The sequence below is a fragment of the Anopheles darlingi genome, chromosome 2 (genome assembly GCF_943734745.1).
Source record: "Anopheles darlingi chromosome 2, idAnoDarlMG_H_01, whole genome shotgun sequence".
NCBI classification, from domain to species: domain Eukaryota; kingdom Metazoa; phylum Arthropoda; class Insecta; order Diptera; family Culicidae; genus Anopheles; species Anopheles darlingi.
Window position 1 is genome coordinate 32,934,403 of NC_064874.1, and position 25,000 is coordinate 32,959,402.

Sequence of the window (25,000 nt, forward strand, 5' to 3'; positions counted from 1 at the left end):
GTCGGCACTGTCCGCGTCTTCTTTCTTAGTGGGCGGAATGCTCTCTGTACCGGTAACGAACGACCAGCAAACGGCCAAGGCCAGCACAATTTGATTTGTGAGCCCCGGCACCCCCAGAACGCGGGACAGCAAATCCCACAGCAGTGTTGCGACCAGAAAGGGGAACACAGGTGGCGCACGAGGAGCGCACATGCGAACGATATCGAGAAAGAAAAAGAAAAAAAAAGAAAAAAAAACGAAAACGAGGCGTATGAGATTAAAAAGAAGAACGAAAAAGAACGCGAAAATTGACGCGAAAAATGAAAATAAAATGAACTCATAAATAAATCAACACAAAAGTACACTGAAGCGTGTCATGAAGGGAAAACAGCACAACGGCTCAATGAAGCACAACGCAAACAAAACAACAGTCAAATAAAAAAAAGAAAACACACACACACACAGGGAAGAAGAGGAAAAACAGGGGAAAAAGCCAGACGGTATACACACTAACAATAATGCTGGTAACACGAGCACAAACTATTGACCGAAAGCGAATTGGAGGGGTGAGGGGTGGGTTGCTTTTATTTTTTTGTGTTCTCCGACCCGCCGGTCGGTGGCCTTCGCACACGGCCCTGGCCCAGGGCTCGATGGTAATGTGCCGTAGAGGAGAGCATTTAAAATTCATTAAAAACGAACATACAAAAGGGCAAAAAGTGGTCGCAAACAGCAGCGACGGTGGCGGGCATGAATAAATAAAACGCGTTGTACGACACTCTTTCTGGATGGAAGACCCCTGCCCTTTTGAGGTGTGAGGGGCTGGAGGGGAGTGCTGACGGCTCGATTGTTTTTCTTTGTCCCCGCCCGCAACCGAAGTCGAGAGTCACACGGGAGTGGCACATACAGGGAGATGAAGATGAAGTGGTTTGTGAAGGGAAATTGCACCACGACGGCAAGAAAACCCCCAAATCCGACACTTACCGTCCTCGACACACATTAAGCTGTCGCTCATCAACTTCAGGCCGGTTGGGCACGCGCAGGAGATCTTCGGGCTGTTGGCATTGATTTGTGGTGCCGGCAGGCACAGGTGCGAACAGTGACCGTTTACCGCTTGGCAGTGGTTCACACCGTCCGGTTGCCGGTACGGATGGTACACGTGAATAGTCATCGGGTGCTGGAGCTGGAAGGAGCAAAAGAGCGTTGGGGTTGAGGGGTTTGGGGGGTTAAGTTTGCGGCAGGACATCTTCATGCCAGAAGACAAGATCTTCTGACACTAGGAGAAAGTGAGTGTGTATGTCTATGTGTGGTTGCGGTTTCGAGTGCCTCATTACCATGTGCAGCGCTGTCACTGGTTCCACGTCTTTGCCGGTGAACTTGTTTGCCTTAAAGACGGCCTCCTTGTCCCAGTCGGTCCAGTAGACGTGGTCCTCGAACGTGGTGATGGAGAATGGATGCCGCAGGTAGTCGGCCGAGTAGAGGACGACCGTCCGCTGGGAACCATCGTAGTTGCAGGACGAGATAACGTTCAGCTTGGCATCGACCTGACCAGGATGTTCAGGGATGTGTAATGAGAAAGCACAGGACATTAGGACAACGTACAGCATACTCTGGAAACTTCCGTTACACCGGAGGGCTTCCTCTATAACCTCAAGTGCAACCTTAAGATGGTTGCTGCATGCGAGCCGTTTGCATCGAACTTATCACAGACGATAGTTGAGGTGGATTTTGATGTATGCTCCGAGAGCTTCGGGCTAAAACACGCACACTTACCCAATAGACACGCTTACGAACCAAATCCAGTGTGATACCGTTGGGCCATTTCACTTCGTACTGTACGATGACCTGCCGGTGAGTGCCATCCATTCCCGCTCGTTCGATTCTTGGCGATGTACCCCAGTCGGACCAGTACATCCACCTGCAGCAACGAGAATGGTTATGAAAGTTGTTCCTATAACGCCGTTGAAATAAAGATCGAGAACATACCCATCGATCGGATCCAGAGCGATAGCGCGAGGGATTTCGAGATCATCTTTGATCAACACTTTGCCCATGTTACCATCGAAGTTGGTCAGTTCGATTGTCGATTTCTTGATATCCGTAAAGTAGATGTGATTGTAGATCCAATCGACGGCCAATCCATCGGACGTCACCAGTTGATCCTTCACGACGACCGTCTTGTCGGACCCTTCATCGATCGGTGCTCTGGAAAAACAAAAGGAAACAACCATCGACACATTATTCGAAACAGTTGGCCGAGCGGATTCGAAGGGCGAGGGCAACACATACTTGTAGATACGACGTTCCGACACATCACTCCAGTAGATCATCCCCGTACGGAACACAAAATCGAGCGCCGTAGCCGATTTGGTATCATTGACGATCGAGGTCATCTCGCGGTGATCGAGCGAAATTTTGCGAATATCGTGCCGACGGGCAAACAACAGTGATGCATGACCTTCCGTGGCCTTGCAGCGGGTATGATCACGGGGATCCCGCAGATAGCCCGGCATACACTCGCACTTAAACGAACCGATCGAGTTGGTACAGTTCTGGGAGCAGGTTCCGGGTTCCTCACACTCATCGATGTCAACGCAGGTCCGGTTGTCGCTCAGCTTGTAGCTGGTAATAGCAACGAAAAGGGGTTCTCGTTAGATATTGATTTTTTTTCCTCCACCAGTCACACAACGGTCTCAAACGCTTACCCTGGCTTGCAGTCACAGTAGTAGCTAGCGGGTGTATCGATGCAATTCTGACTGCATCCGCCATTATTCTCAAGACACTCGTTCTTACCACACTTGTCAGCCGGTTCGTCTTGGAACATGGGGCAATCGGGCTTCTTGTCGCACACTTTCGCCAACGGTATGCACATACCACCGCCGCAGTCAAACTCCGTCTTTGGATTACATTTTTCGCCATTACCATTGCCTGCGAGAACATGATGCATAACAGTAATTGGTTAAATTGAAGGTCTACAGATGAAACAGAAACCATTGGTTGCTAGTTCGTGTATGTAGCTACAATGCGTGCGTAGCATTTCACGCTAATGAACGGTTCGCCAGGATTGGCCACTTAGGTACAGCTTCGTGCATCGACTGCATAAGATCAACTTTATAATCAAGTGCTTGCGAACGATTCAACCCAGATAGTATTCCGAGTGTTGAGTGTCAGACAAACATTACAAAAGCCTAGTCATCCAAGAGTAGTGCAAAGAGAAAGTTTCCAGCGCTCGAAAAACTTTCCTTAGCTGATCTACCAAGGCACTCTCATTAATGAAACCAGTTGATAGGTTGCAATTTGAGTTTCCATCCATTTGAAGCACCCAAGCTAATCACGACGATAAGTAACCAATAAGCCAAATGGTTACAACCACAGCTGAAACTTACCACCACAGTTAAGCTCATCGCTACCATCGGGGCAATCGTTCTTGCCATTGCAAGCGAAGTGGCCATTGATGCATTGTTTATCCTTTACGCACTGGAACTGATCCGAGCGGCAGGTAACGTTGCTGCAAACCGGTGCCATCTCGTCATCACCGCGTGGACAATCCTTCTCGCCGTCACAGATCCAGCTGCGATGGATACAGGTGACAAGATCATTGCACCGATACTCCAGCGGCAGGCAAGGGTTCGTCAGGGTTGGTGCAGGACTGTTGCATCCCTGTAAGGAATGGAAATCGATCGCAAACGATAGGTAACGATCAACTGGTTCGGTCACATAAGGATATACTCGTATTTACCCGTTCGTCGGCACCATCGGGACAATCGGTTTCACCGTCACAGCGCCACTTGCTCGTAATGCAATAGTTTTCGGCACACGCGAACTGTTTCTGTGGATCGCAGGTCGTCGGTTGGCAGGCCCGCTCGTCACTACCATCACCGCAGTCATCGTCACGGTCGCAAACCCAGCGTTTCTGAATGCATCGACCGTTAGAGCAGGTGAACTCGTCCGAGCGGCAGGTTTCATCTGAGGGCGCAGCATCGGGAAAACAGGAATAGGAATCGAATTGATTAATTATTAATTTTCAAAAATATGCTCAATCGATACATGAAGCAACAGAATCGGAACGTTTCGATGACGCAGCTACCGTTTCTGAAAATCATCTGAAAAGTGTGTTATACAACCAAGCGAGGTGATATCTATTAAAATTACATTTGATTGTGTATAGTTATTTCACGAACAGCGTTCAAAGTTTTGATAACGGTTTAACCAACTACAACAACTTCAAAATGTTCGTTTAGTTATTACTACAGTCTAGAACATCTATTATCCTGTTCACTTAATTTTCATAATTTTGCTAGCAGATAAAGCACCCCAAATATCAATTGGACAAAAGCAGTACGTTTAGTTAACTTTAAATCAAATTCTTTTCGTTTAACTGTTGCTTAACTTAGTTTTCTAATTCATTCCATTCCATTTTATTGTATTCAACTGAATGCACACAAAGCAGGACACTGCAGAGCAATGTTACACAAAGGAGCTTATTCGCTCAGGAAACTCAAACGTTCTGCTACCATACCATTCCAAGGAAGCCATCGGTAGCCTTTCAGTCAAAGCATTCTCCGCCAAGCAGGCAAATGACTGTAATTTCGACGGGTGAAAGGTTTGAGGAAACCTGATTAGAAAACCTCCAGAAAGTTCCACCAACCAAGTGAGCAAGTAGAGCGAACGCGAACAAGGCTATGCTTCGCTCGGTGAGCATATATAGGAAATGATAACATTTCATTAAAGTTTGCATCCAAAGTTTGCCTCACCACCGGGAGCAACATTCGCCGCATCTCCGGTATCATGTCGAAGGGAAACTCTGTTCACAGAGGTGGAGGGAGAAAGGAATGTCCCTTTTTCGTATCGCCATCATGGTGGAGGGCGTTGTTACGCTGCACATCTCATTCACGGCTACACTGGATGCAGTGGAGTGCATGTGATGCAGCAGCAGGAGCAGTAACATCACAGGAGGAGTTTGTATCCGGCATTGCGTTATGAGAAGAAAATATGTCCATACCTTACAGCATTACGAAAGTTCTTCATCTCTTCAGCAGACGGGAGACGGGAAGCTACGCCACGCCGGTCGCATCGCGTCGTTCAACTGTGAGTTACAAAGTTTATTAAATCTCTCGCAAAGTATTGTGCAATGTGTTGCACATTTTTATCCTCTCGGAAAAGGGTGTGGGTAAGGAGGTATCCCTGAGGGGAGTGGTTGTCCGCCACTGTCTACGTTGCTTCGTTGTGGAAGTTTCAGCGAAGCAAACGAGTGTGTGCTGCCATGGTACAACTCTCTCTCAACCTAACTATTACTCACCCACTACAAATGATTGACACAATCGAATTGCTCGATAACTTTGTCGCACTGTGGTACCTTCTCCAGCGAAGGAGGAAAATTCGTTCCAGTAAGAATCTACAAACTCAATCCACATCCGGCTTCGTAGTGACCATCGCAACGGAGTCAGCGGGATTTTGCTCATATTTTAAAGCTTCCTGTGTTGGTGTCCTCTGTCAAGTTCTTTTCCAAATTTTCCGACCATCACTTCCCGCTTCTTGCTGGTGAGGCTGTGCCTGCCATGCCTACTTTGCTGTTACCAGCGCTTTTTCAAATCACCGCCTGCTCAGCACGGAAACGGAAACCGAACTGGTAGGTCAGCGCAGACGCTGGCACAAAGCAGAGTGTAAAGTGTAAACTCATTTTTCGGGTCACATAAAAGCTTCCACTCTCTTGTTTGAATTTTACAAATTTGTGCTGCTGGAAAATAGGGATAAAAAGAGCTCCTCGCGGAAACGCACCACTCATTCTCATCGTCTCAGCATCCGGGCGAATTCGATGCCGGGACAAACGCATGGTGTAAAGTGGTTTTTGGTACGGTGCCGCTGGGACCACCAGGATATATCAGGACCGCCGGGATCGAAGGGTATCCTCGGGAAACAAAAGGGGTTCGGGGATGTGTAAAGTTTTTCGCCTCTCCCATCCGAGCGAAAGGGTGGCGCCACCCGAGTCAAGTGTTGACGAAGCAAAACGGATCATTGGACCCTTCGAGGGAGGGATTTTCGGGGGGGATGTAAACAAGGGAAAATAAATTTCATAAATGGATTAGGATTAGTCCGACGCGTGTGGCAAACCCTTGTGTGTGAGTGTGTGTGTGTGTGTGGTCGGCCAATGTGAAATGAGGAACAGCGAAAAGGCGGGACCCCATGGTTCGTATTACCGCATGCATCACCGTGCGGAATGTTCTTTAAAGGCCCGGATCTCCGACTGACCCTTAATCCTGTTCCGTTTTTTGTGTTCCCGGGGTTTCGTTGCAAGCTTACTGGAACCTTACAGATCGCCAGACCAGCGGACAGTGTCGGGACTGTCGGGCGAAACAAATGATAGTTTCGCTTGTGTGTGGCAGTTCGTTTCCCTCTTGTCTCTAGTTTTTTTTTCCCTATCAAACAATGGGCCACTATAGTTGCATGATTGCTGGATTCGTGACAGAGAGAAGTGTAAGCTGGAGAGGCAACTGGAGCAAATGAAAAACTCTAAAACATCTGCTAGCTTTGGCTTTTATTTCACTTTTGCAATGGCCATTGCCCATGCCACGGTACTACGTATCCCTAACCGTGAGTAAAGGCTTTATGTTGTGCAAAAATGACAGACCACATGCGAGATAACCGAGCACTGGATGGTTTTTATCGTGTCACAGATGGCAGAGAGAGAGAGAGAGAGAAAGAGAGAGGGAGTGCGTTCGCGCTCGCTTCATCCACCGGAATCGCCTTCTAGATTTCGAATTCGCTTTCAAATGCCGGCAACCAGGGACCGGCACGAAGCATTGGACGGAAAATGTTTTACGATCAATCTGCCATGGCGCCACTCGCCACCATGCCGTGCGTTGTGAACGGTAAAGACGCGCGAGCGCTCGCGTCCGCGACAGCTTGGCGACTGCGTTCCCCGGGAGCGGCACTCACATGTGTGTGCCGTGAGCACGCGATACGCAGCATTGTTCGGATATTTTTCGGTGCTGTGGCATAGTTTTATGACGAATGTCTCATAAAATTCATAAAGCCCCGCATGCACTTTTGTCTCGCATAGCGACAGTGACGGAAGGAGCAAAGCACACGCATAGCGATCGTTGCTGGGGAGACGGGCACCCGTCTCGGCAACGGGTAACCGGATGGATACGTAGCCGTCAGTGAGTCAGTTAGACCAGCGGCAAAGGCGGCGGGAGGCCTTTTGCGACCACAGATGGGTTTGTATGCAGCGAGCTTTCGAGGAAACCTTTGCCTTCACACAGCACCGTAGCAGCATACTACACACATCGGGTGCTGGTCCGGTGGTCCGGATACTGGTAACCGACGGTAAAGAAAGGCCAGACACTCCTCCGACGGGACCGTGCTGCTCGGCTTGAAAGCAATTTATTTTTCGCTCGAAAATTCCTTTTGAACATGACACACAAACAAGAGAAAGTCCACACCAGATGTGGCGTCTTCAGTGGCAAGCTTAAAAGCCGACGTCGCTCCTGTTCATGACGGCACACACATACCTACGAACACCGAAATGATGTTGCAGACTGGTCGCGAAGTCTGCCCATCAAGGGTGGTCGTTGTCACTGACAATGAGGTGCCCGATTCAGTACCAGGGATTGCCCTCCCTGGTACACCAAGGAGGGGATGGGTGGCAATCTTGCAGAATAGCTTCAAGCCAGATCTGGCCTGGCAGGCTGTCCGTTCCACGCACACACACACAAACACGCACAAACATTTTTATCCTCTCTGTGGGTAAGATGTTGAAACAAACAAAAAAAACGAAGAACGAAAAAGAAAGCTGGATGCCTCCCGTTGAAGACATGGCAAGTGTCTTGCACAAGTGTCCACATGACGATCGTTTGCCCCTAAACGTGCCCGAGAATGGTCGAGCTGAAAGCCGATTAGAGGCTGGTAGGATGGTCATCAAGTTCGGTTACCGGTTACCGGGTTGGTTGTCTCGGCGAACTGTGTAGGAACTGGCACTGGTTTAGCATCGGAAGCACCGGCTTCCTGGCCACAATCGGTCTCCTGCATCCGTTTTGATGGACGTTCAAACTACCGATGATGCACCGCAATATTCATCCATCGCTCTTATCGATCGACACCTATCATGGCATGGGCTTTGGCCTCAAAAATGGTTCGGGCTAATAAAAAGCATTCCATTAGCCGTTGTCCATTGTCGTTCCGGGCGACAGGATCTGACACTCGCTCTGACGCTCGGAGGGACTCCTGTCAAATGATAGGCCAATCGATCGCACACACACACACACAGGCTGACACACGGTCGATGCTAGGAAGTGTTGTGGCAGATGAGATGGGTTGACCCATCCTTCCGCTGAAACCCAATGGTGGAGCCCACAGTTGCTGTGGATCCGGCCATTTAAGGTTACAGGCCTCCAGCCGGCCGGAGGTCTCGCCGGGGGCATTAACTTTGATGGACGTGTAGCATCAGCCAGCAGCAGAACCATCGGCCATGTGTTTCGTGACTCTCTGATGCCTCACACCTGCTACTGCAGGCAGTGCAGCAGTGGTCGGCGGGTCGTTGTATGCGGGCATATGCTCTGACCCTGTGACGTGCCGGCGACACCTTCTCTCCTTCGCCACGCGGGGCTCGTAAAATAATAAATTGATTGTTAATGCATCGTCAAGCTTGATAGGATTTGGATGCTTCGACGCGCGCTCCAACGCGGTTGACACAACGTCATCGTTGTCGTCGTCGTCGTCGTCGTCGTCGTCGTCGGTTGAGATGATCAAATTTAATTCATCGAAACCGGAGGACACCACTTCCCGAAAACCCCCAACAACCCCAGAATGCACCAAAAACATGACCACGGTCGGAGTGTCGTGTGTCGCGCTTGTTTGATTTATGATGATAATACCACCGGCTGCCCATCGGGAACATGATTTATCTGACGTTCGCTGTAAGTGTCTTCCGTCACATATCGCAGGAGATGCGAGGTCAATTGTGCATTCCACCCTTTCCTCTACACGATGCATTTCCCCGCTTCGCCTCGAGATGGAAATGAGGTTTTAGTTTTTTTCACCAGCGAATTTTCACTGCACGATAGACAACAACAGTCGCAAACTGGTGCAATGGCGCGGACGTTAATATTTGATTACAAAAGCTTCCGGTGGACCTCAGGGACGGGGGGGGGGGTCTCGAATCCGTAATGTCATAAAATGGGCGAGTAGGGCACATTAAACGGCCGTCCATAAACCGCTTTGACGTGCCTTTGGAGCATCGCCGCGTACATAACCACATGCCCCGGAAAGGACGCACACACACACACACACACACACACACACGCACACTAGTTGTAGCAGCTGGTACAGCGTTGCATGTTGCGTGGTGCTACGTGACATTTTAACGACAGCGCCACGAAGGAGGCGCCGCGCGCGCGTGTGTGTGTGATAAAGCGAGCGATGTGGTTATTTGGTTGCCATCCAACAATGGCGAGTGCGAAAGCCAAGTAAACGGAAGAGGGAATCACGGCTAGTGTGATGGCGAGGATGTCGCCACGTGCATACTACTATCTCTCTGTGTGTGTGTGTGTGTCCGTGGCAGGGCAAATGAGTTTCGTCGATGCGTCGCCTGCTGGGACAATTAGCCAAAAGAGATCGAACGGTGCGCGCCGCCGTTCACACGTCGTCGAAAACGAATAAACAATCACATGTGAAGGCTTTTCGCGCCCGCAGGCAAAAGAGTGATGGTGGAGTGGCAGGGAAGGGTGCGATCGTTATCACGGCAGTAATTATGCGCGAGAACGCGCGAGATGATTTCGGTTGCTGGCGTCTTTCGGCTTTCGGATTCATCAGCGGCACGCCCACCGTGCTTTCCAAGTGCCTTTTTTTTGCCAAGCGCGGGTTTTGGCCGAGTAAATTTTATATTGGAAAAGTTTCATCGTTATTTCGGGCGTTATTGTAGTGGTTTCCACCGTGGGCGTTGGATGAAGTGAGAGAGGGAGAGAGGGAGATGGAGAGAGAGAGAGAGAAAAAAAAAAAGAAAAAAGGGAAGCAAAAAGAAAGAGAGAGAAAGAGATTTCCTTTTCTGCATTTGCGCGAGTTTGAAGGTTCACCTTCGCGTTGCCGCGCCCGTATAATTCCATTCGCTACACATTCCGGGACCACTGCCACTGTGGTTTGGCAGTCTGGGAACGCGTGCCTGAGTCGGACTGGCCGGAAATTGGCAGCCAAAGAACTTCTTCTCGGTTCTCATTGCTATTCACCATTTCCGACGATTCCGCAGAGCAGGCGGCGACGGCGACGGCGACGGCGGCGAAATTGTCGCTCACGCCCGTTCTCGCTCGATCGTGAAATTGCTTTTGGTTTCAACAAAATTATGACTATCCAATCTGAATGGCCACACATTTGCAAGCTCACACACACACACACACACACACACACACACACACACACACACAGTGGGTGGTCCTCCACCCCTTCGGTCTCTGGGGACACATTTATGCGCTGAATTCTTTTAAATTCAAAGCGTTCCGCGTTCCGATTGCCACGTTGGACGGAGGCACCAGATGTGTTCTAATCGATGTGCGATTAGAGAGTGCGAATGGGCACTTCACGGCCCACAATTCGAAGCCCGCCCGCCAGTGGGCTTCTAAATCATGCATTCACCCCTTTCCTTCACCCTCCCTCCCTCGATTTCTCTGTTCACGGTTCACGGACCGGCAGGTGACACATTGTTCCCGGGCGCGCGGGCGCACGTGCCCGTTTGGGTGGAAAAATTCGATTTACACTATTTACGAGCGGCATTTGCAAAAGAAGCGCCAAAGCGCCCAAGTCGTTCTCCGGGGCAGCATTTCGTGCTTCACCGTGTTTCTGGTGCTGCACGAATGGTAACAAAGCGAAGGCGTAGCGCAGCAGGAGAAGGAAGCGGAGGAGGGGGATCAGTGTAGCGGCAATTCATGCTCACGTACTTGGCACATATGGCGGCGGCGGCGGGCAGTGGTGGTGATGGCGGCCTGGCAAACGCTGAACAACGTACGGTGCACACATATTGTCAGTCAAGTGAAGAGCACGCCTGCAGCATAATGCTGTACTTAGCCTGGCGGCCTGGCATTACAGGCGGCCGCGATGCCCCGTACCCCTTTTTGTAGGCATACAGCAGCACACCCTGCTTGGGGCAAGTTCAGGCTCAGCTCAGTCAAGACAGGACACCGCCAGGGCATCGATCCACCAGCATCGCCGTTCAATCTCCATCGCAAACAAATTGCATTATGCTACCATCCAGCCATCTGAACCACTCGGTTGCTCTCTCTCGCTCGCTGGCACCCGATAACCGGGGCGTTGTTTCGAGAGTAACAAATTGCAAATGCAAATATTAGATCAGTTCGGTCGGTCTCGGTCGGGTTCCACGGCGCTACAAAGTTGCATTATGTTGCATCTGTTTGTCATTCTCGGGATCCGTAAAGTTGGCTTCTTCTGCAACTTCTGGTTGGGTGGGTAAACTTGCTTTTTGCCATGCAAACTAGCCATGAACTTATATCGGTGTTGGTGGTGGTGCTGCTGCTGCTGACGGAGCTTATCAACCGGCACTGGACGTTATCCGGGGGTCATGAATATTTAATCTTGCAGCAGCAGCATCAGCAGCACCATCAGCAGCATCAGCGCCAGTAGCGGCAAACTAACGCAATACACCCCAAAAGAAGTGTATCTGTGAAAACCGAATTCATCGGCTGCATAAACATTATTCATTTTATCCCCGCGCCACAGTGCCCTTCCCCCACCCGCATTGGTCTGCTTGGCCACTCACATTGAGCACGTTTCAATGTATCAATGTTTTGACGCCGAGTTTCAACCGAGTGTCGAATGGAAATCACTCAAATGAAAGTTAGATTTTTGGTAGACCGAGATCAAGAACCCGATAACCCGGTGGATGGTGGTGGCGGTGGTGGCTTACATTTTTGTCAAGAGCTTGTTTACTGAATGAATAATATTTTTCGAATATTGCACCACCACTTCGCATGACGTTGCAGCCATCCGATTGCGCAGAACGGAATGGAATGGAATGAGAGTTATGGGTAGGTAGCTAGCGATCCGGATGGTCCGGAGTTGCACACGGTGCACACCTAGCACACTAAAACACGCCAGTACCGCCCGAGAACCAGGTGAAGGAAAGGTAGCACTGAATGTAGTAGTTGCTGCATAACGATTGCACACAGGCACAGGAGCAGAAGCGGAACGAAATGAAGCTCGAAAAAAGAGAAAAGGGAAGGAAAAAAAAAACCACGGTAAGTGCTCGAGCTGAAGGCACTCGGCGGAAACGGGTAACGGAACGGATGAGAGCGATGAATAAATGATGGACCGAGTGGTACCAACAGCTGAGCAAGAGCTGTTCTCGATAGGGCACTTCGATTCTGCAGCTCAGCTCAAAAGAATCACAAACAACGCAGTGAAGGACCGTGCACGAGGAAGGGAAATGGTGGGTGTGGGTGTGGCAGCTGTAGTGATGGATGGATTATGGTAACGATCGTTGGCAAACGGTGGCAATGGCGGTATGGAGCCGGGTGGTTTGGATGATAGCGTATCGATATGCATGATGGTGACTGGCGCGTTTGTGCAGTTGAGTAGCTGGATGGTGGTAGAAGTATGCAGTTGCATCTCTCTGGATTATAAAATACATATACCCGGCGGCACATCATCCGGACGGTACAGTTAATGTTTTCAATGAGCATGTAACGAGCCTACTTAACACGCCCCATAGTCAACATGGACGGTTTTTGCCGTTTTGGAAGTTTTTATGCTTCATTTAACCGATAGATCGTGCTATTGTTGCATTTTTAACAACCTCATTTGTGGAGTTGATGAAACGAGGCGCATACTGTCGAGTAATCACGATCATTTATTCAACATATTGTGGAATCCATTTTAATGAAAAGGGCACTATACCGCTGCTGCACTAGCAAGGGTTAAGGGTTGTTACTGCAAAGAGGCTCTTTATATACCGCTAGTACGATGTTTGAATATTTATTGAAAACGAGTTCTTTATGTTTATAACAAACTAGCAAAAACGATAGAGCCATTAATAATTTCAGTAATCGAAGATACTATGAGTATCATGTCTATTAATTGTTTTGTTTATCTTTAGCATTGTTCATTTGCGATTTCCGAGTTTATAGCCTATACAATCAGTAGTGAATGGTTTTACTATGATCGTTACATAATATGCATCTTTAGGATGTAATATGACCATTGATTAATGATCAATTCCGTGACCATGCCTTTATTGACCGTGTTACCAATGGCTCAATGTCAATACCAATAGATGGAACGCTTCAGATTCCACCATTTTGATAATTCTTTTTCGAAACAAAACTTGACTATATACAACCTTTTGCACAACCTTTGTTGCGTACATTAAAGGTTTAAGAAATTTAAAGATCGATAAACAGCGTTTGATGCATCTTCTTCAACAATTCAAGGACCCCAATCGGGTTGTAGCCCCTGATAAGTAAGTAAGTAATTGATTGACTATTAAATTTATTTGCTAATCATGGATTGACATCCACCACGAGAACGAGAAGGAGCATTTGTTGGAAAATCCACTCGAACAATTTAACGAATTTGCGGCTGTTACGAGTACGTGTTACGTATTTGTACTGATAACGTTCTACAAAAACCATACCCTAGATTCATTAATAGCGCACCGCACGAGCATCAACTCAGCATGCTACAGCATACTAGAGTACACCAGAAGCACATCCGCACAAATCACTTTCTAATCAAGAAGGTGTTGCCACGGGAACAAGTGTAGAAGGCATGTTCCACCGTAACCGCAGCACGCAGTCCACATTCTACCGCATTCTGTTCATGATCGCTAACGAGTGGCAAGTGGTCGTCTAACCAACCAACCCACCGACTGATAGAAGGTCAGTACGATTGCAGGGCTTCCAGAAGCACTTAAAGTAATTAAAAAAACAAATCCATCTCTGTCGATGTAAAAGCTCGATGTGGTCCCGGGGTATCGGCGGTGCCCCGTCGCTCAAACTGTGTGACAGCTTCGGTCGGATTTTCGTGTTCCTGTCCGATGTTGGAAGGTGGCTTTTGGGCCGGTGAGTGAGTGTGTGCATTCAAATGGAATCGGAACCACCGTTCCTGGACGGTGGATCTCGGATGCAAAACCAATCGATCGAACTGATAGCGGAGGCGACAGGTGTCGTACGCAGAACATGATGGCCAGGACCAGGTAAAAAAAAAACATCGAACCGAACAACACACTTCAATCTGCATTCGCAGGACTCGGTATCTGCCGGACACGTAAGGAAGGGTCTTGCGTCAGCAGCAACGAGAAGAGGATTGGAAAAATAGGAAACCAAAAAAAAAAAAAGGATCACCGCATCGATAGCGCTGGTTGCAGCAATCAGCTTCCGATAGAGTGTTCCAGTAGTCCCTCCTTTCTACCACTGAACGAACACTCGAACATATGCGCCGCTATCGATGCTTTATTCATAACAGGCGAGTGACAAGCGGTCTGGGCGGTTTTTTTGGAGGGGAGGACGAATAATAATAACTGGCATCGCAAACGAGTGTCCTCGAGCTCGAACCGACACGAGAACGGTCGGTGGGGTGTCAGTTGTCCTCGACGCTCGAATGGATTAAAATGGCCGCCGTTTGACACATTCCGGGTTTTGCTAATGGAGAGCACATTGCACTGGCAGATGTTTTATTCCAGATTGCATCAGTTGCTGTGGGCAATAGTGAATTCTGTTTTGAAACCCCATCCGGCCGCTCCACCTCTTCACACCCGACCGTCCGTCTGTCCGTCCGTCCCCACTATTGATTATGAACCCCTTATGAAAGCTAAACAAAAATCGGCCCAAGCTCAAATGGATGGAAGAACCATTGGCGCATCGGCTTTCCCGATATGGATTGCCGGAACCGAAACGATGGAATTGCTTTGGTTTTTCTTTTTCTGTCACCGATTTGCCACCTCTCAACGGAATAACGGAACTTGATTATATTACTATTCGCATGCCAGCGGCCATTGTCTCGGTATCTCGGGGTACTGGGTGTTGCGTTCGCATCAGGGCCTTCTACCCGACCCATCCGATTAGGCGCTCTAGAGCAGCCATCGTTTTGTTTTGTTTTAAATCGCATCGAGCGGGAACGAATGTTTTTCACAACGAGTTTTCCTGCATTCATTTCCCTTCATACACTCGCGTTCTGGTTTATGTATGAGAGCAAAGTGCATTACACAGCACAGCAGCCGGCGATTGATGGGTTGCCAAGCGTTACAGCTCTTGTAGCGGGCAGGATTATGCAGAGGAATGGCTTTGCGCGATTGCGAGACCATGCATAAATATTATCTCTGCATCGGTGCGCAATCTGTGCCCCTGGAACAGGGACGCATTGTAATACTGATTCAATTTAATTTAATGCCACCTCCACCTATCTTAATGGTTCGCTTGCTGTAGGGGGTTTTTAAATGATATTACAACTTTCACATCACAAACAAACGGGGAAATGGTTCATTGAAAATGTACCGGCCGATAGAATCATGAAAAAGCGACCCCAAAAAATGCCGCAATTTGAAGAGATCAGAGAGTCGGCGCCCCGTTCAAACATATGAACTCGAACGTCATAACAATCGAAAGTATTTGATGTATGGAGTATTGTTGTCGTTGATCGAAGAAAGGAGCAACATCCCTTCCTCCCTACTCGCCATCCTGCCTGCCCGCCTACCTTCGCACATCGATCGAAAGATGAATCGTCATGAGAAGGACCTTTTTTGGTGAATGAAACTCACACATACACACAGGCTACAAGAGCGCGTGCCATTCCGTGCCCCAAACCATTGAACCGAACCGCTCAAATCGATTAGAGCGCACCTCCGCTAATTCGCTTTTCAAAAGAACGAAAATATCTTGGGCATAGAAGTGGAAGATTGTGTTTGTGAAGCTGTCGCTGCTGCTGCTGCTGCTGATGATGCTACTGCTGCTTCAGTCGCCCAGTTGGAAGCATTTCAAGGTTCAGTGTTCTTCAAATCATCATCATCTTTCCCGCCGAATTGTGCCGAACTCTCCCCGTGCCTTCTCCCTCCAGGGACCACACATGGGACCGTTTTCCATTCTCCGACCGATCGGATCGGATGGATTTTTCATCACCCGACTCGCTCCCCTTTTGTCGCGATGAAGGAAGAAAGCGATATGTATGACGGTCGGACGGAACCCTCCCTTGGCCCTTTTTTTTGTTGATGACACCTCCCCGATTTTCGCCTCTCGGGGAAAAACATCTCAATTCACCACCATCACCGACGAGGATGGCGTGTGAGTGTGCGAGTCGCCTCACCACCACATGGCGTGGGAATGCGATACAAGTGGTTGTTGTTTGTGAAGCGAGAGAAAAGGACACTTATGCTGGTGGCACCGGTGGCAGCGATAGCGACTACGGTGGAATAGGGTGGAAAATGGAGAATGACGACACCCAAAACAACAACAACAATAACAACAACAAGAAAAAGAAAATAACGGGAAACCCACTGAAAACCGGGACGATCCCTGGTCGGTCAATGGGGGCCGGTACAATCAAAGAGCTCATTTAGTTGAGCTGCGGGGTTTATTCTTGCTCGCTTCTTGCACGAACACTCGAGCCTCGAGCCGGGTCAGAGCAGGTCAGGCCAGCGAAATCAAAGCAACAGAGACCGATGGACCAATTTGTGGTCAATTTAATCTTCTTTTCTACTTGGCCACCGCACGAACGAAGCAAACGGGGGCGGGACGTAGCCGTAGCTGCCACGCGCAGCAAAATATAGAACCTCCAGCTACGAGACGAGGTGGCAAAGGCACGAGTGCCGCCATTTTTCAACGTTTGCTTTTATCGTCCTCAAACCAGGCGTCAAAGTGTTTTCCGTGTTTTTGCTTGCTGTTCGCATACTCGACCATCAGTCACGGAGCTCAAGCACTCAAGTGATGTTGCGGACAGAATCCTTCTTTCTATGCAAGCGCTGACAACGAGCGTTATCATGCTTTTCACTCGAGAGCTACCTATACTGGATGGAATCAAAAAGCTGCTCAATTGCTAACAGATCGTGGATTAGGTGCGTTGATTCAATGAATAAATGATGAAACTAATACCACAAGAGACGAAAGAAAGGCATAATAGTGTTGGGTAAAAAAAATGTCTAGCGCATTCCAGATTTAATAGCAATTATAATCTATTCGACTTCAATATGCCTGTTGCTAGCTTTAAGAACACATTATTTTCCAAATAAACATATCATCAATTTCTTAATGGATGATTCAATGACAAAACGAGTAACGAATATCGAATCAATACAAAAATGGTTTAATGTAATGTGTTATTGAATAATTTCCTCGTGGATTCCATTTGAACTGCATAGCCGATGGAGGCGCATGGTTGAGTCTCGTGGTGGAGGCGCCTGGTGATGGAGGCGCATGAATATTCCTCAAACGGTGTCCACTTGCAATAAGGAAGTCTTGAATCAAACCATGTGACAGCAAAAAGCATGTTTCTTCTACCAATAAGCTTTGAGCATAATATTAGCCCAGGAAGCAATCTATCAAACGATGTAAAGTGAGTGCTTCCAAGACAAACATAAATTCTATTTACCAAAGTAATACTAGAGCAACCCAGCGCATTCTAGTGTCAGTAAGAATTAGTCTCTCCGATGCTTCTTTCTACTACCCTTTTCGGTCTTTAGACAATGTTTCGCGGGTTCCGCGCCCCAAACCGAACGGTTAGGGAACGAGGATCGCGAAAAAATATATATATTTCTCGGGCACAGTACGGGCACAGCGAAATAATTATTTTGAGACAATCCTCTTCAAACAAGCGCCGCTGGTGCTGCCACCCAGGGCGCTCTCGAGGTGCTGCTCTAAGACTCTGGCCTGAATAGACCCGGCTGCCTAATAGACTTCTCTCGCCATTAGCTGTATAATTCATCACCAACCATCCGACAGCGCGAGGACGCGAGCGCGGACGACACTGTGCTGTGCTGTGCTGTGCTGTCCGTGGAGCTACCGAGCACCGGCGCCGAGAACGTTTCGCTTCGCGAAAGGATGGATGAGGACGATCTCTTGGCATGGATAGGTTTAATTGTTTCCAGAAGATGAAAATTAACTTTCCCCCCTTCCCCCATCCCGCTAAAAGGGGTGCGAGTAAAAGGGGTCTCGGTGTTTGAGAAGGGTACAGGGTACGGGATCTCGTTCGCTCCAGGGGCTCTTTTCGCAGCCGGAACGAGGCATCCTTAAGACAGGTTCTTAGGCTAGGAGTGTGCCCGGGAGTTGGCTTTAATCTCGAGAGAACGAACAGTTGGTGGCATTCCGTTCGGCATGGCGCAGACGACGACGAGCAGTAGCTACACTTATGTGTGATTATCGTAACGAATTATTAATTCAATTTACTGCCTAGCATCTAGCCTTCCGCTCTTGCCTATCGGTACTTTGTGGTCGTATGTTGAGGATGCTTTAGTTGGCCCCTTGACCATGCTTATAAGTCATCCACAACTTATGACGCCTGACGGGCGGCACCATTGGGTGTTTGCTGCAGTTTAAAGCACAGCGTTAAAGCGTTGTTGGTTGGCAGGATGAGTAGAGCATATCTATCCCGCGCGGATACAACATAACTCGCCAACTATTTATAGCACTTGGGTTGCTGCGTCGCGGTGGTAGGATATCTTTATTTAGACAATAATTACGCCGTACATTGGCCACGACTTTGCGTCGTTATTTGTGAGAGAAAGTGGGGGAACGAAAACAGAAAGAGAGAAGGAGAGCGATGAGAGAATTTTCAATTAAAATTACTTCACGGCGCAAAACTTTTTAATGAAAGCGAATTTTATTATTAAGACGCGCGCGACCCGCGTGGGAGTATTGCAATGCATTGTGGGATAGAGCAGCGGTAGCATGGTGTGTGGGGTCCCCCGCTGGAGCGCAGTGGAGGTGTCTTAGCCATCGTTCTGACATAGCTTCTGCCATCGTTTAACGGAAGCTTAACAGTAATTGAATTCTCGTTTTCACCCCTACGCCTTCGGTTCGGCGTCGTCTGCAAACGAAGGAACCACAAGCATTGACAAGACCGCACAAGCAGCGTGCTTGGAGTAGCGTGCCTCGGGTGTTCGGGCTCTCCGGTAGTATATCCGCACCGCATTTGATCCACGAAGGACCATCGCAAGTGGAACCGTTTTAATACTAATACAGCGCCCAGCAATCGACGCAGTAAGCCATGTTCCTGTTATCCCGAGCGAACCGGGAACGAACGAACAACGTTACTGGGCTTGCCAGAGCTGGAGGGCAAAATCGAATTCCAAATCATAACGGTGGTCATAAATACAATAAAAATTAATAGACGATCGTTGGAGGACGTGTGTTTCGAGCAGCATTAGCAGCAGCAGTAACCCGTAACCCGTAGGTTACTCTGTTTGGGTTTGCAAGGTTTGCACAGTACAACGACAAGGGAGGGGCGATGCCAAGGCGCACGAGGCTACGAGCCGCAGGTGAACCAAATGGGTTTGTGTGCGAAGCGAAGGCCAACCTTAGCCCGGCCAGACAAAATGCCTCACGTACGGTAAGGCTCAGGCGCTTCATCTGCTGTGTTCGATCCTCAAGACGATTCCCTTGGAAGGCCTTCTCGAGCAGTTCCCTTGGCGACGCATTGCAGCATCATTCGAGGGGGTCGGTTTCTGGAGCGGGGGAAGCTGTTTGCTTATCGAACGAAGGACATCACTACTGAGACTGAGGCTAAGGCCATATTCTAATTCCAGTTACCGACAACTAGGGGTCGAACCGGTCGACCAATCCCTCGAAGAGGCACTCATAAATTCCAAAGCAAGCATCTCGTCGAATTGGTCTCGAGGACCGTCGGCTGTCCGGGTTTAAATGGACGCATTTCCATTAAGAAACTTAATCTTGGCAAGCGAACCTAATCCCGCCTTTTCAGCCGACGTCGAAACACGGTCTAGCAAGGAGGCGAGGGGAGCGAGGAGTCCTTTTCCGTGCCTCCAGTGTCACCCCGGCTCACGAGGCACGAGGCTCGAGGCTCTAGGCTGGTTGTTTGGCTAGTGGTTTTGATTTGATTATTGAAATCCTGCCCAGGCCTAGAGTCAGCCCCATCAGAAAGCTAACCATTTTCCTCCCTGCGTTCCGTTCCGTTCCGTTCCGGCACTCGGCGGCACCATTTCCCGGGTTTTCGGTCGTCGACGTCGTCGTCGGTCGCCAATCGGGCAATTAATTAAACTCGCTGTCCGATGCAGCTCCATCGTTCGTCTGGTGGTGTCGCCCCTCTTCACACCCTCTCGTTTGTGCGCTCTCGCGCGCATTGTCCTTGCGGTCTAGCCAGTGGTAAAGCCTTGTGGCTTTCCCTCTTCCGCCTCCCCATCCTCGATATGGTTTCCCCACGACCACGGCCGCGTGTGAGCTTTTAATGGATTAACAAGTTCGTTCCATCAAGCCGGTCACCAGACGAAAACCGACATATCCACATCCACCAGTGGTGTGGCCGGATGTTTCGGGCAACGAGAAGATTCGGGAGATGATATTTGAACAGAGAACCGGCTCGGGCAGCGCTTTCGGGGTATCGGGTCGCCACCGTCACGACACTGTGCACTGTATTGGCCATCCGGTGGTACGAGGACGATGGTTTGGTTGGTGGTGACACGCTCAAAGCCACGCACCCCGGCCGGCCGGCCGGACGGTCGGTGGGTCGTGCGAAGTGAAATTGATTTCCACGGCGGCCCCGGAGCCCACCGTGTGCGATGTGATCCCATCCGGTCCGGTCCGGTATTTCCATTATCGTAAAGTGAGGTTAATCTTGATGGATTTCAAATTCCATCAACCACCGAACAGAGCGGGGCTGGAGGATCGCGAGGCGTCACGCTGTGTTTAAGTGAATGTCATTATGCTTCGTCCCTCGGTTCCTCATATGGGGACGGTTCATCTCGCGCACCAAAGGAGAGTTCAAGTCCGATTTTCCATTAGCGCGCCGTACGAACAACATCCGTCAGCCGATCAAAGATGGCAATGGAACGCTTCTCACTCAGGAGGCACACCTTGTAAGCACCAGCGTATTCTAATGAACCCATAAAAACCACCTGAAAATGGTTTGGCTTCGCTGCTGGCAGCAAAGAGTGTGGCCAATAAATCCTCTGCGCACTGTGGCCTGGCACTGTTCCTTCCTTGCCCCGCACGCAAACCACATCGAACCAGCAAGGAGCAACGAGCTCCAAAACATGGCTACTGCGATCCGTTGGGCCATAAACTTCACCGAAGCAGCAGCAGCAGCAGCAGCAACAACACTTAAGCGATCCCACCACCATCACCACGGACAACCGCAATCCAAAAGTCATCATAAATTGTTTCAATTCGCTGGAATTTATGGAGATTTCTTATGCCCGATGACGCCGACCCGAGCCCAGGCCGCCGGGCAGCTGAAGAGAGAGAGAGAGAGAGAGAGAGAGAGAGAGAGAGAGAGAGAGAGAGAGAGAGAGCAGAAGAGCGTTTCATGAAGATTTACTCCCGGCTGCCAGGACCGGGTGGAGTCTGCGGTCGTCATGGTTGGCCATGGCCAATGGAAGGCAGTTCCTTTTGAGCGGCACAAATTGAAGAACCGAACCTGCTGCTGCTGCTGCTGCTGCTGCTGCTGCTACTGAGATGCCGGTCTACCTGATGCTTTCGGTAGCTTTCAAGAAAAACGGAAGTGGCCTGAAGGCCATCGGTTTGTGCGGTGTGGCCACCGTCACACACACACACACCCACAGAGACTCAGACGCCATCCGCATCCGATGTTCATGGTCCGAATAGTAGCGTTCCACCGCAGATGCCGTCGCTTGCTTCCGGTCTGATTGCTTTACCAAAAAGCGGGAAGAGCAGTTGGAGGACACACACACACACACATACACAAACGGATTCGGTTGGTGGGAAGAGTGGGAATGAGAATCCATAAATCACATCGTTCGAATCATTTTTCATACCTGAGAGCCATCCGAAATGAGAAAATGAGTTTTCCCCCGTTACTACTGCTGGCACTCTGCTGGCCAGCTGTAGCTGGGCCACCGGTGGAGTAGATACCTTTCCGATGAATGTAAAATCTATTAAAGAACTAAATTAGCTCCATTTTGCCGTTTTGCGGCACAAACTTCCGGGTAACATTAAGAGCACGCTGACGAGAACGGTGCACCGGAATTTCCTTTCGTGAAAATCGCGAAATCGCAGATTTGTGAATGCGAATATCAAACTGGACGCCATCATCGGATCGGATACGGAGATTGATGGCAGTTAAGCTTTAGTTAATAAGCACACAGCGCATCGTGCACAGTGACACCGTACCTGTAGTGTTATCTGGCGTGACACGGAAGCGCCCACAGCGGAAGTCAAGACGAGGGAGGCCACTACCGCAACTGACGGATCGACAGAGCCAAAATAGTCAGCATTGGCCGGCGTTCAGGCGCGTCCAACCGTTTCGATGATTGATTACACTGGGCTATTCGGTGAAGGCGTAAATCAGGCGCCAGACCGCCACTTTGGTGGTGGTGGAGGTGGTTTTCGCTTTTGTTGGCTTGGAAGCCACCATCGGCATTGGGCTGGCATTGTTGCGAGTGAAATGATGCCTGCGAACAGGTTATAAATCTGTTTGATTCGCTCCATTTGTCAGTAAGCGTTGACTGCGTCCTCCGGTTGGGGGTAGGCCGGGGTGGCCGTTAGCTGGGAATTGATAAAATGTTACATCCATTTGTTCCGGCAATGGATGCCATCATCTTGCCAAAGACGAACGCATTCGTCAGTGGAAAGGACGAGCGGAGTTTGAGTTTCTGTAATCCCGATCGCGGTGAAATATAGTTTACTTAAGCCCATCCGAACGGTCATTAGAGCATGAGGTGAGAGAAGGCAGTTTTTGGAATGTTTGAGACGTCAGATAGCACTGATTGTCGGTTTCGATCCCGTTGTTCCGATCGCGACCAACAGACGCCCAATCAATACGATAATAGGTACGACTGCATGCCGGCTTCCAGGCATTCATGGGCACGCCAGTTGATTAAGTTTCCTTCGAAATTCGGAAAGCTCATTCGGACGTGTTTGCTTTGAACTCACTCACTATCACATTCACATTCCGTTTGATGTGCGTGTTTGCTTCGGACAAAATCCCTTTCATCAATCGTTCCAGAAACTTCAGGACGGTACTACGAAAAAGTCTTTGTAAATCTGAAGGTCACAGCTGGAACGTTATCCCTTTTGTTTGCCACCTAAGGTGCAAAATTGAAGCGAATTCCAGTCAAATAAAGTCCTAATTTGTCCGATTGCTTCCTGGGAAGCTCTGGCAGCGATATTTGAAATTCTGCGAAGTATCTCTGTGTTAGAGGTCCGTGTCCGAGAGTACAAAGGATAAAGCCGTTCCGTGCGTATAATACAAGGATAGAAAAGGTTGTCCTGCTTGAGGTAAACTTTTAATGTGACGTGGAACTTCGCAACACACCGGACATCTCGACAACAACCAACACCCGGTGTGTGTCCGATGCGGTTGATCACGATTAACGCTGGTAGAATGCAAACAAGTTTCAAGTGAAAGCGTCACGTAGGGAGCCATCGTTGGTTACCGGTAACCTGTGCCGGTAACACCTTGGTTGACCGATGGACGGCTGTTGAAACCCCAGTTGTTCAGAAGTCAATATCCGGAAGGACGTATGAAAAATGCATTCGACAGCTGCTTACAGACCTGTGCGATCATAGCAGCAGAAATCAATCGAGCAGGTAGCCTGAACCCTTTTGATGATGGCCCTAGACCAGCGTTTAATTTTATCCGGATCCGGACAAACATTCCACCACATACACATACACACACACATACAAGCACTGGAGATGGTGTGTCCATGGAACAGAAAGGAGTACGGAGCTGTCGTCCGAAAAGCTCGAACTCGACCAGAGCTGAAGGTTATAAGTTTACGGACAGGAGAGTGGGGAGGCCACCCTTGAAGTTTGGTAACCCTTCGGTCGCTCCTACATGGCGATAGGATAATCCTGTTTGCTCGTATTCATCATTACTCTTGCAAATCATGCGCCCCGTCGTTGATCCGTCACCATCATCGTCGTCATCTTCAGCACCGTCGAAAGAGTTGTTTTCATCCCTGGTTCCGCCATCACCACCACCAGCATCCTCCGTGGTAGGCGGCCATCACACATCTGAAGGTTCCATTTGGCGCACGACGTTCCAAAGTCGGTCGTAGAGTGTGTGTGTGTGTGTGTTTCCATGGCAGCAGTCATCGAGAGCGATTACGACGATGCCCTTCCAGATGAGCGACGACTGGAGGCGTCCAAGGGTGGTCTTCCACGAACCTAGCCTTGGGTGTAGCGCGTGAGCCTGGCAGGGATAATTTTGATGGATCACAGTATTTTGGGTCGAAAGGTATTGGTCACTGGGAGGACACGTGCTAGCTCGAGTGGGACGGCCACCCAAGTATCCCAAGAGCCGCGCAGTATTCGAGGAGCAGCACAGTTTAGTCACTCCAGGCACGTCCCACGGTCAGTCAGCGGGGCAACTTCAGGTGCGAACCGCTGGAGATGTTAATGAGATGTTGGCGAATCCGGCCTGCCTGGATCCGCCTTTTCGGACCTGGACTTTTGCAGTATAGCCTTTGCTCGATTTGTGGCACTTTGGATTATTGGAAAGTTGAGGCAAAGTGGCACGAAGCAATTCGTAACAACGGGAAGAGAGTCCTTTGGACTGGATCCGGAAGAACAGCACAAGGCAGACGCCATTTTGGAGGCGTCTTAGAACGTCCAGGTGATACGTTGGCGTGATGCCAGTGGATAGACATTTTCGTATGCTTATTGGAGGAAAACGGGAATTTATGTTTTGACCAGCAGCTCAATCTTGAAGCTATAAGTGTTTGACGGTCTGAGGGACCCTCCTACGCAGTCACTCAACCGTATGATGGGTCCATCCAGCTCGCAGCAAACAACCAAAACGACCAAAACGGGGAGGGAAAATAACAAACTGACCCTAGAAGCGGGACGATAAGATAAACATGGGTTCAATTAGGTAAATGAAAGATCCTTCCTTTGATTCG

General features: G+C 49.4%; 2 protein-coding genes across 12 annotated transcripts in view; one reads left to right on the forward strand and one right to left on the reverse strand.

The window, feature by feature from the left end:
- Window positions 1–25,000, forward strand: part of LOC125949106 (uncharacterized) — a 317,531-nt gene that overhangs the window by 170,152 nt on the left and 122,379 nt on the right. The gene's annotated exons all lie outside the window — the stretch shown is intronic.
- The window catches only part of LOC125949115 (low-density lipoprotein receptor-related protein 8-like), a 208,292-nt gene that overhangs the window by 21,974 nt on the left and 161,318 nt on the right, over window positions 1–25,000 (reverse strand). For all 11 annotated transcript variants that reach the window (XM_049675827.1, XM_049675838.1, XM_049675828.1 and 8 more), the window contains 9 exons: window positions 3,716–3,942; window positions 3,363–3,636; window positions 2,682–2,904; window positions 2,266–2,598; window positions 1,963–2,181; window positions 1,750–1,894; window positions 1,311–1,520; window positions 961–1,159; window positions 1–44 (listed from right to left, as the gene is read on the reverse strand). The exon at window positions 1–44 is cut by the window's left edge. In XM_049675827.1, coding sequence (XP_049531784.1) covers window positions 1–44; window positions 961–1,159; window positions 1,311–1,520; window positions 1,750–1,894; window positions 1,963–2,181; window positions 2,266–2,598; window positions 2,682–2,904; window positions 3,363–3,636; window positions 3,716–3,942 — 1,874 coding nt within the window. The remainder of the gene's footprint in view (window positions 45–960; window positions 1,160–1,310; window positions 1,521–1,749; window positions 1,895–1,962; window positions 2,182–2,265; window positions 2,599–2,681; window positions 2,905–3,362; window positions 3,637–3,715; window positions 3,943–25,000) is intronic.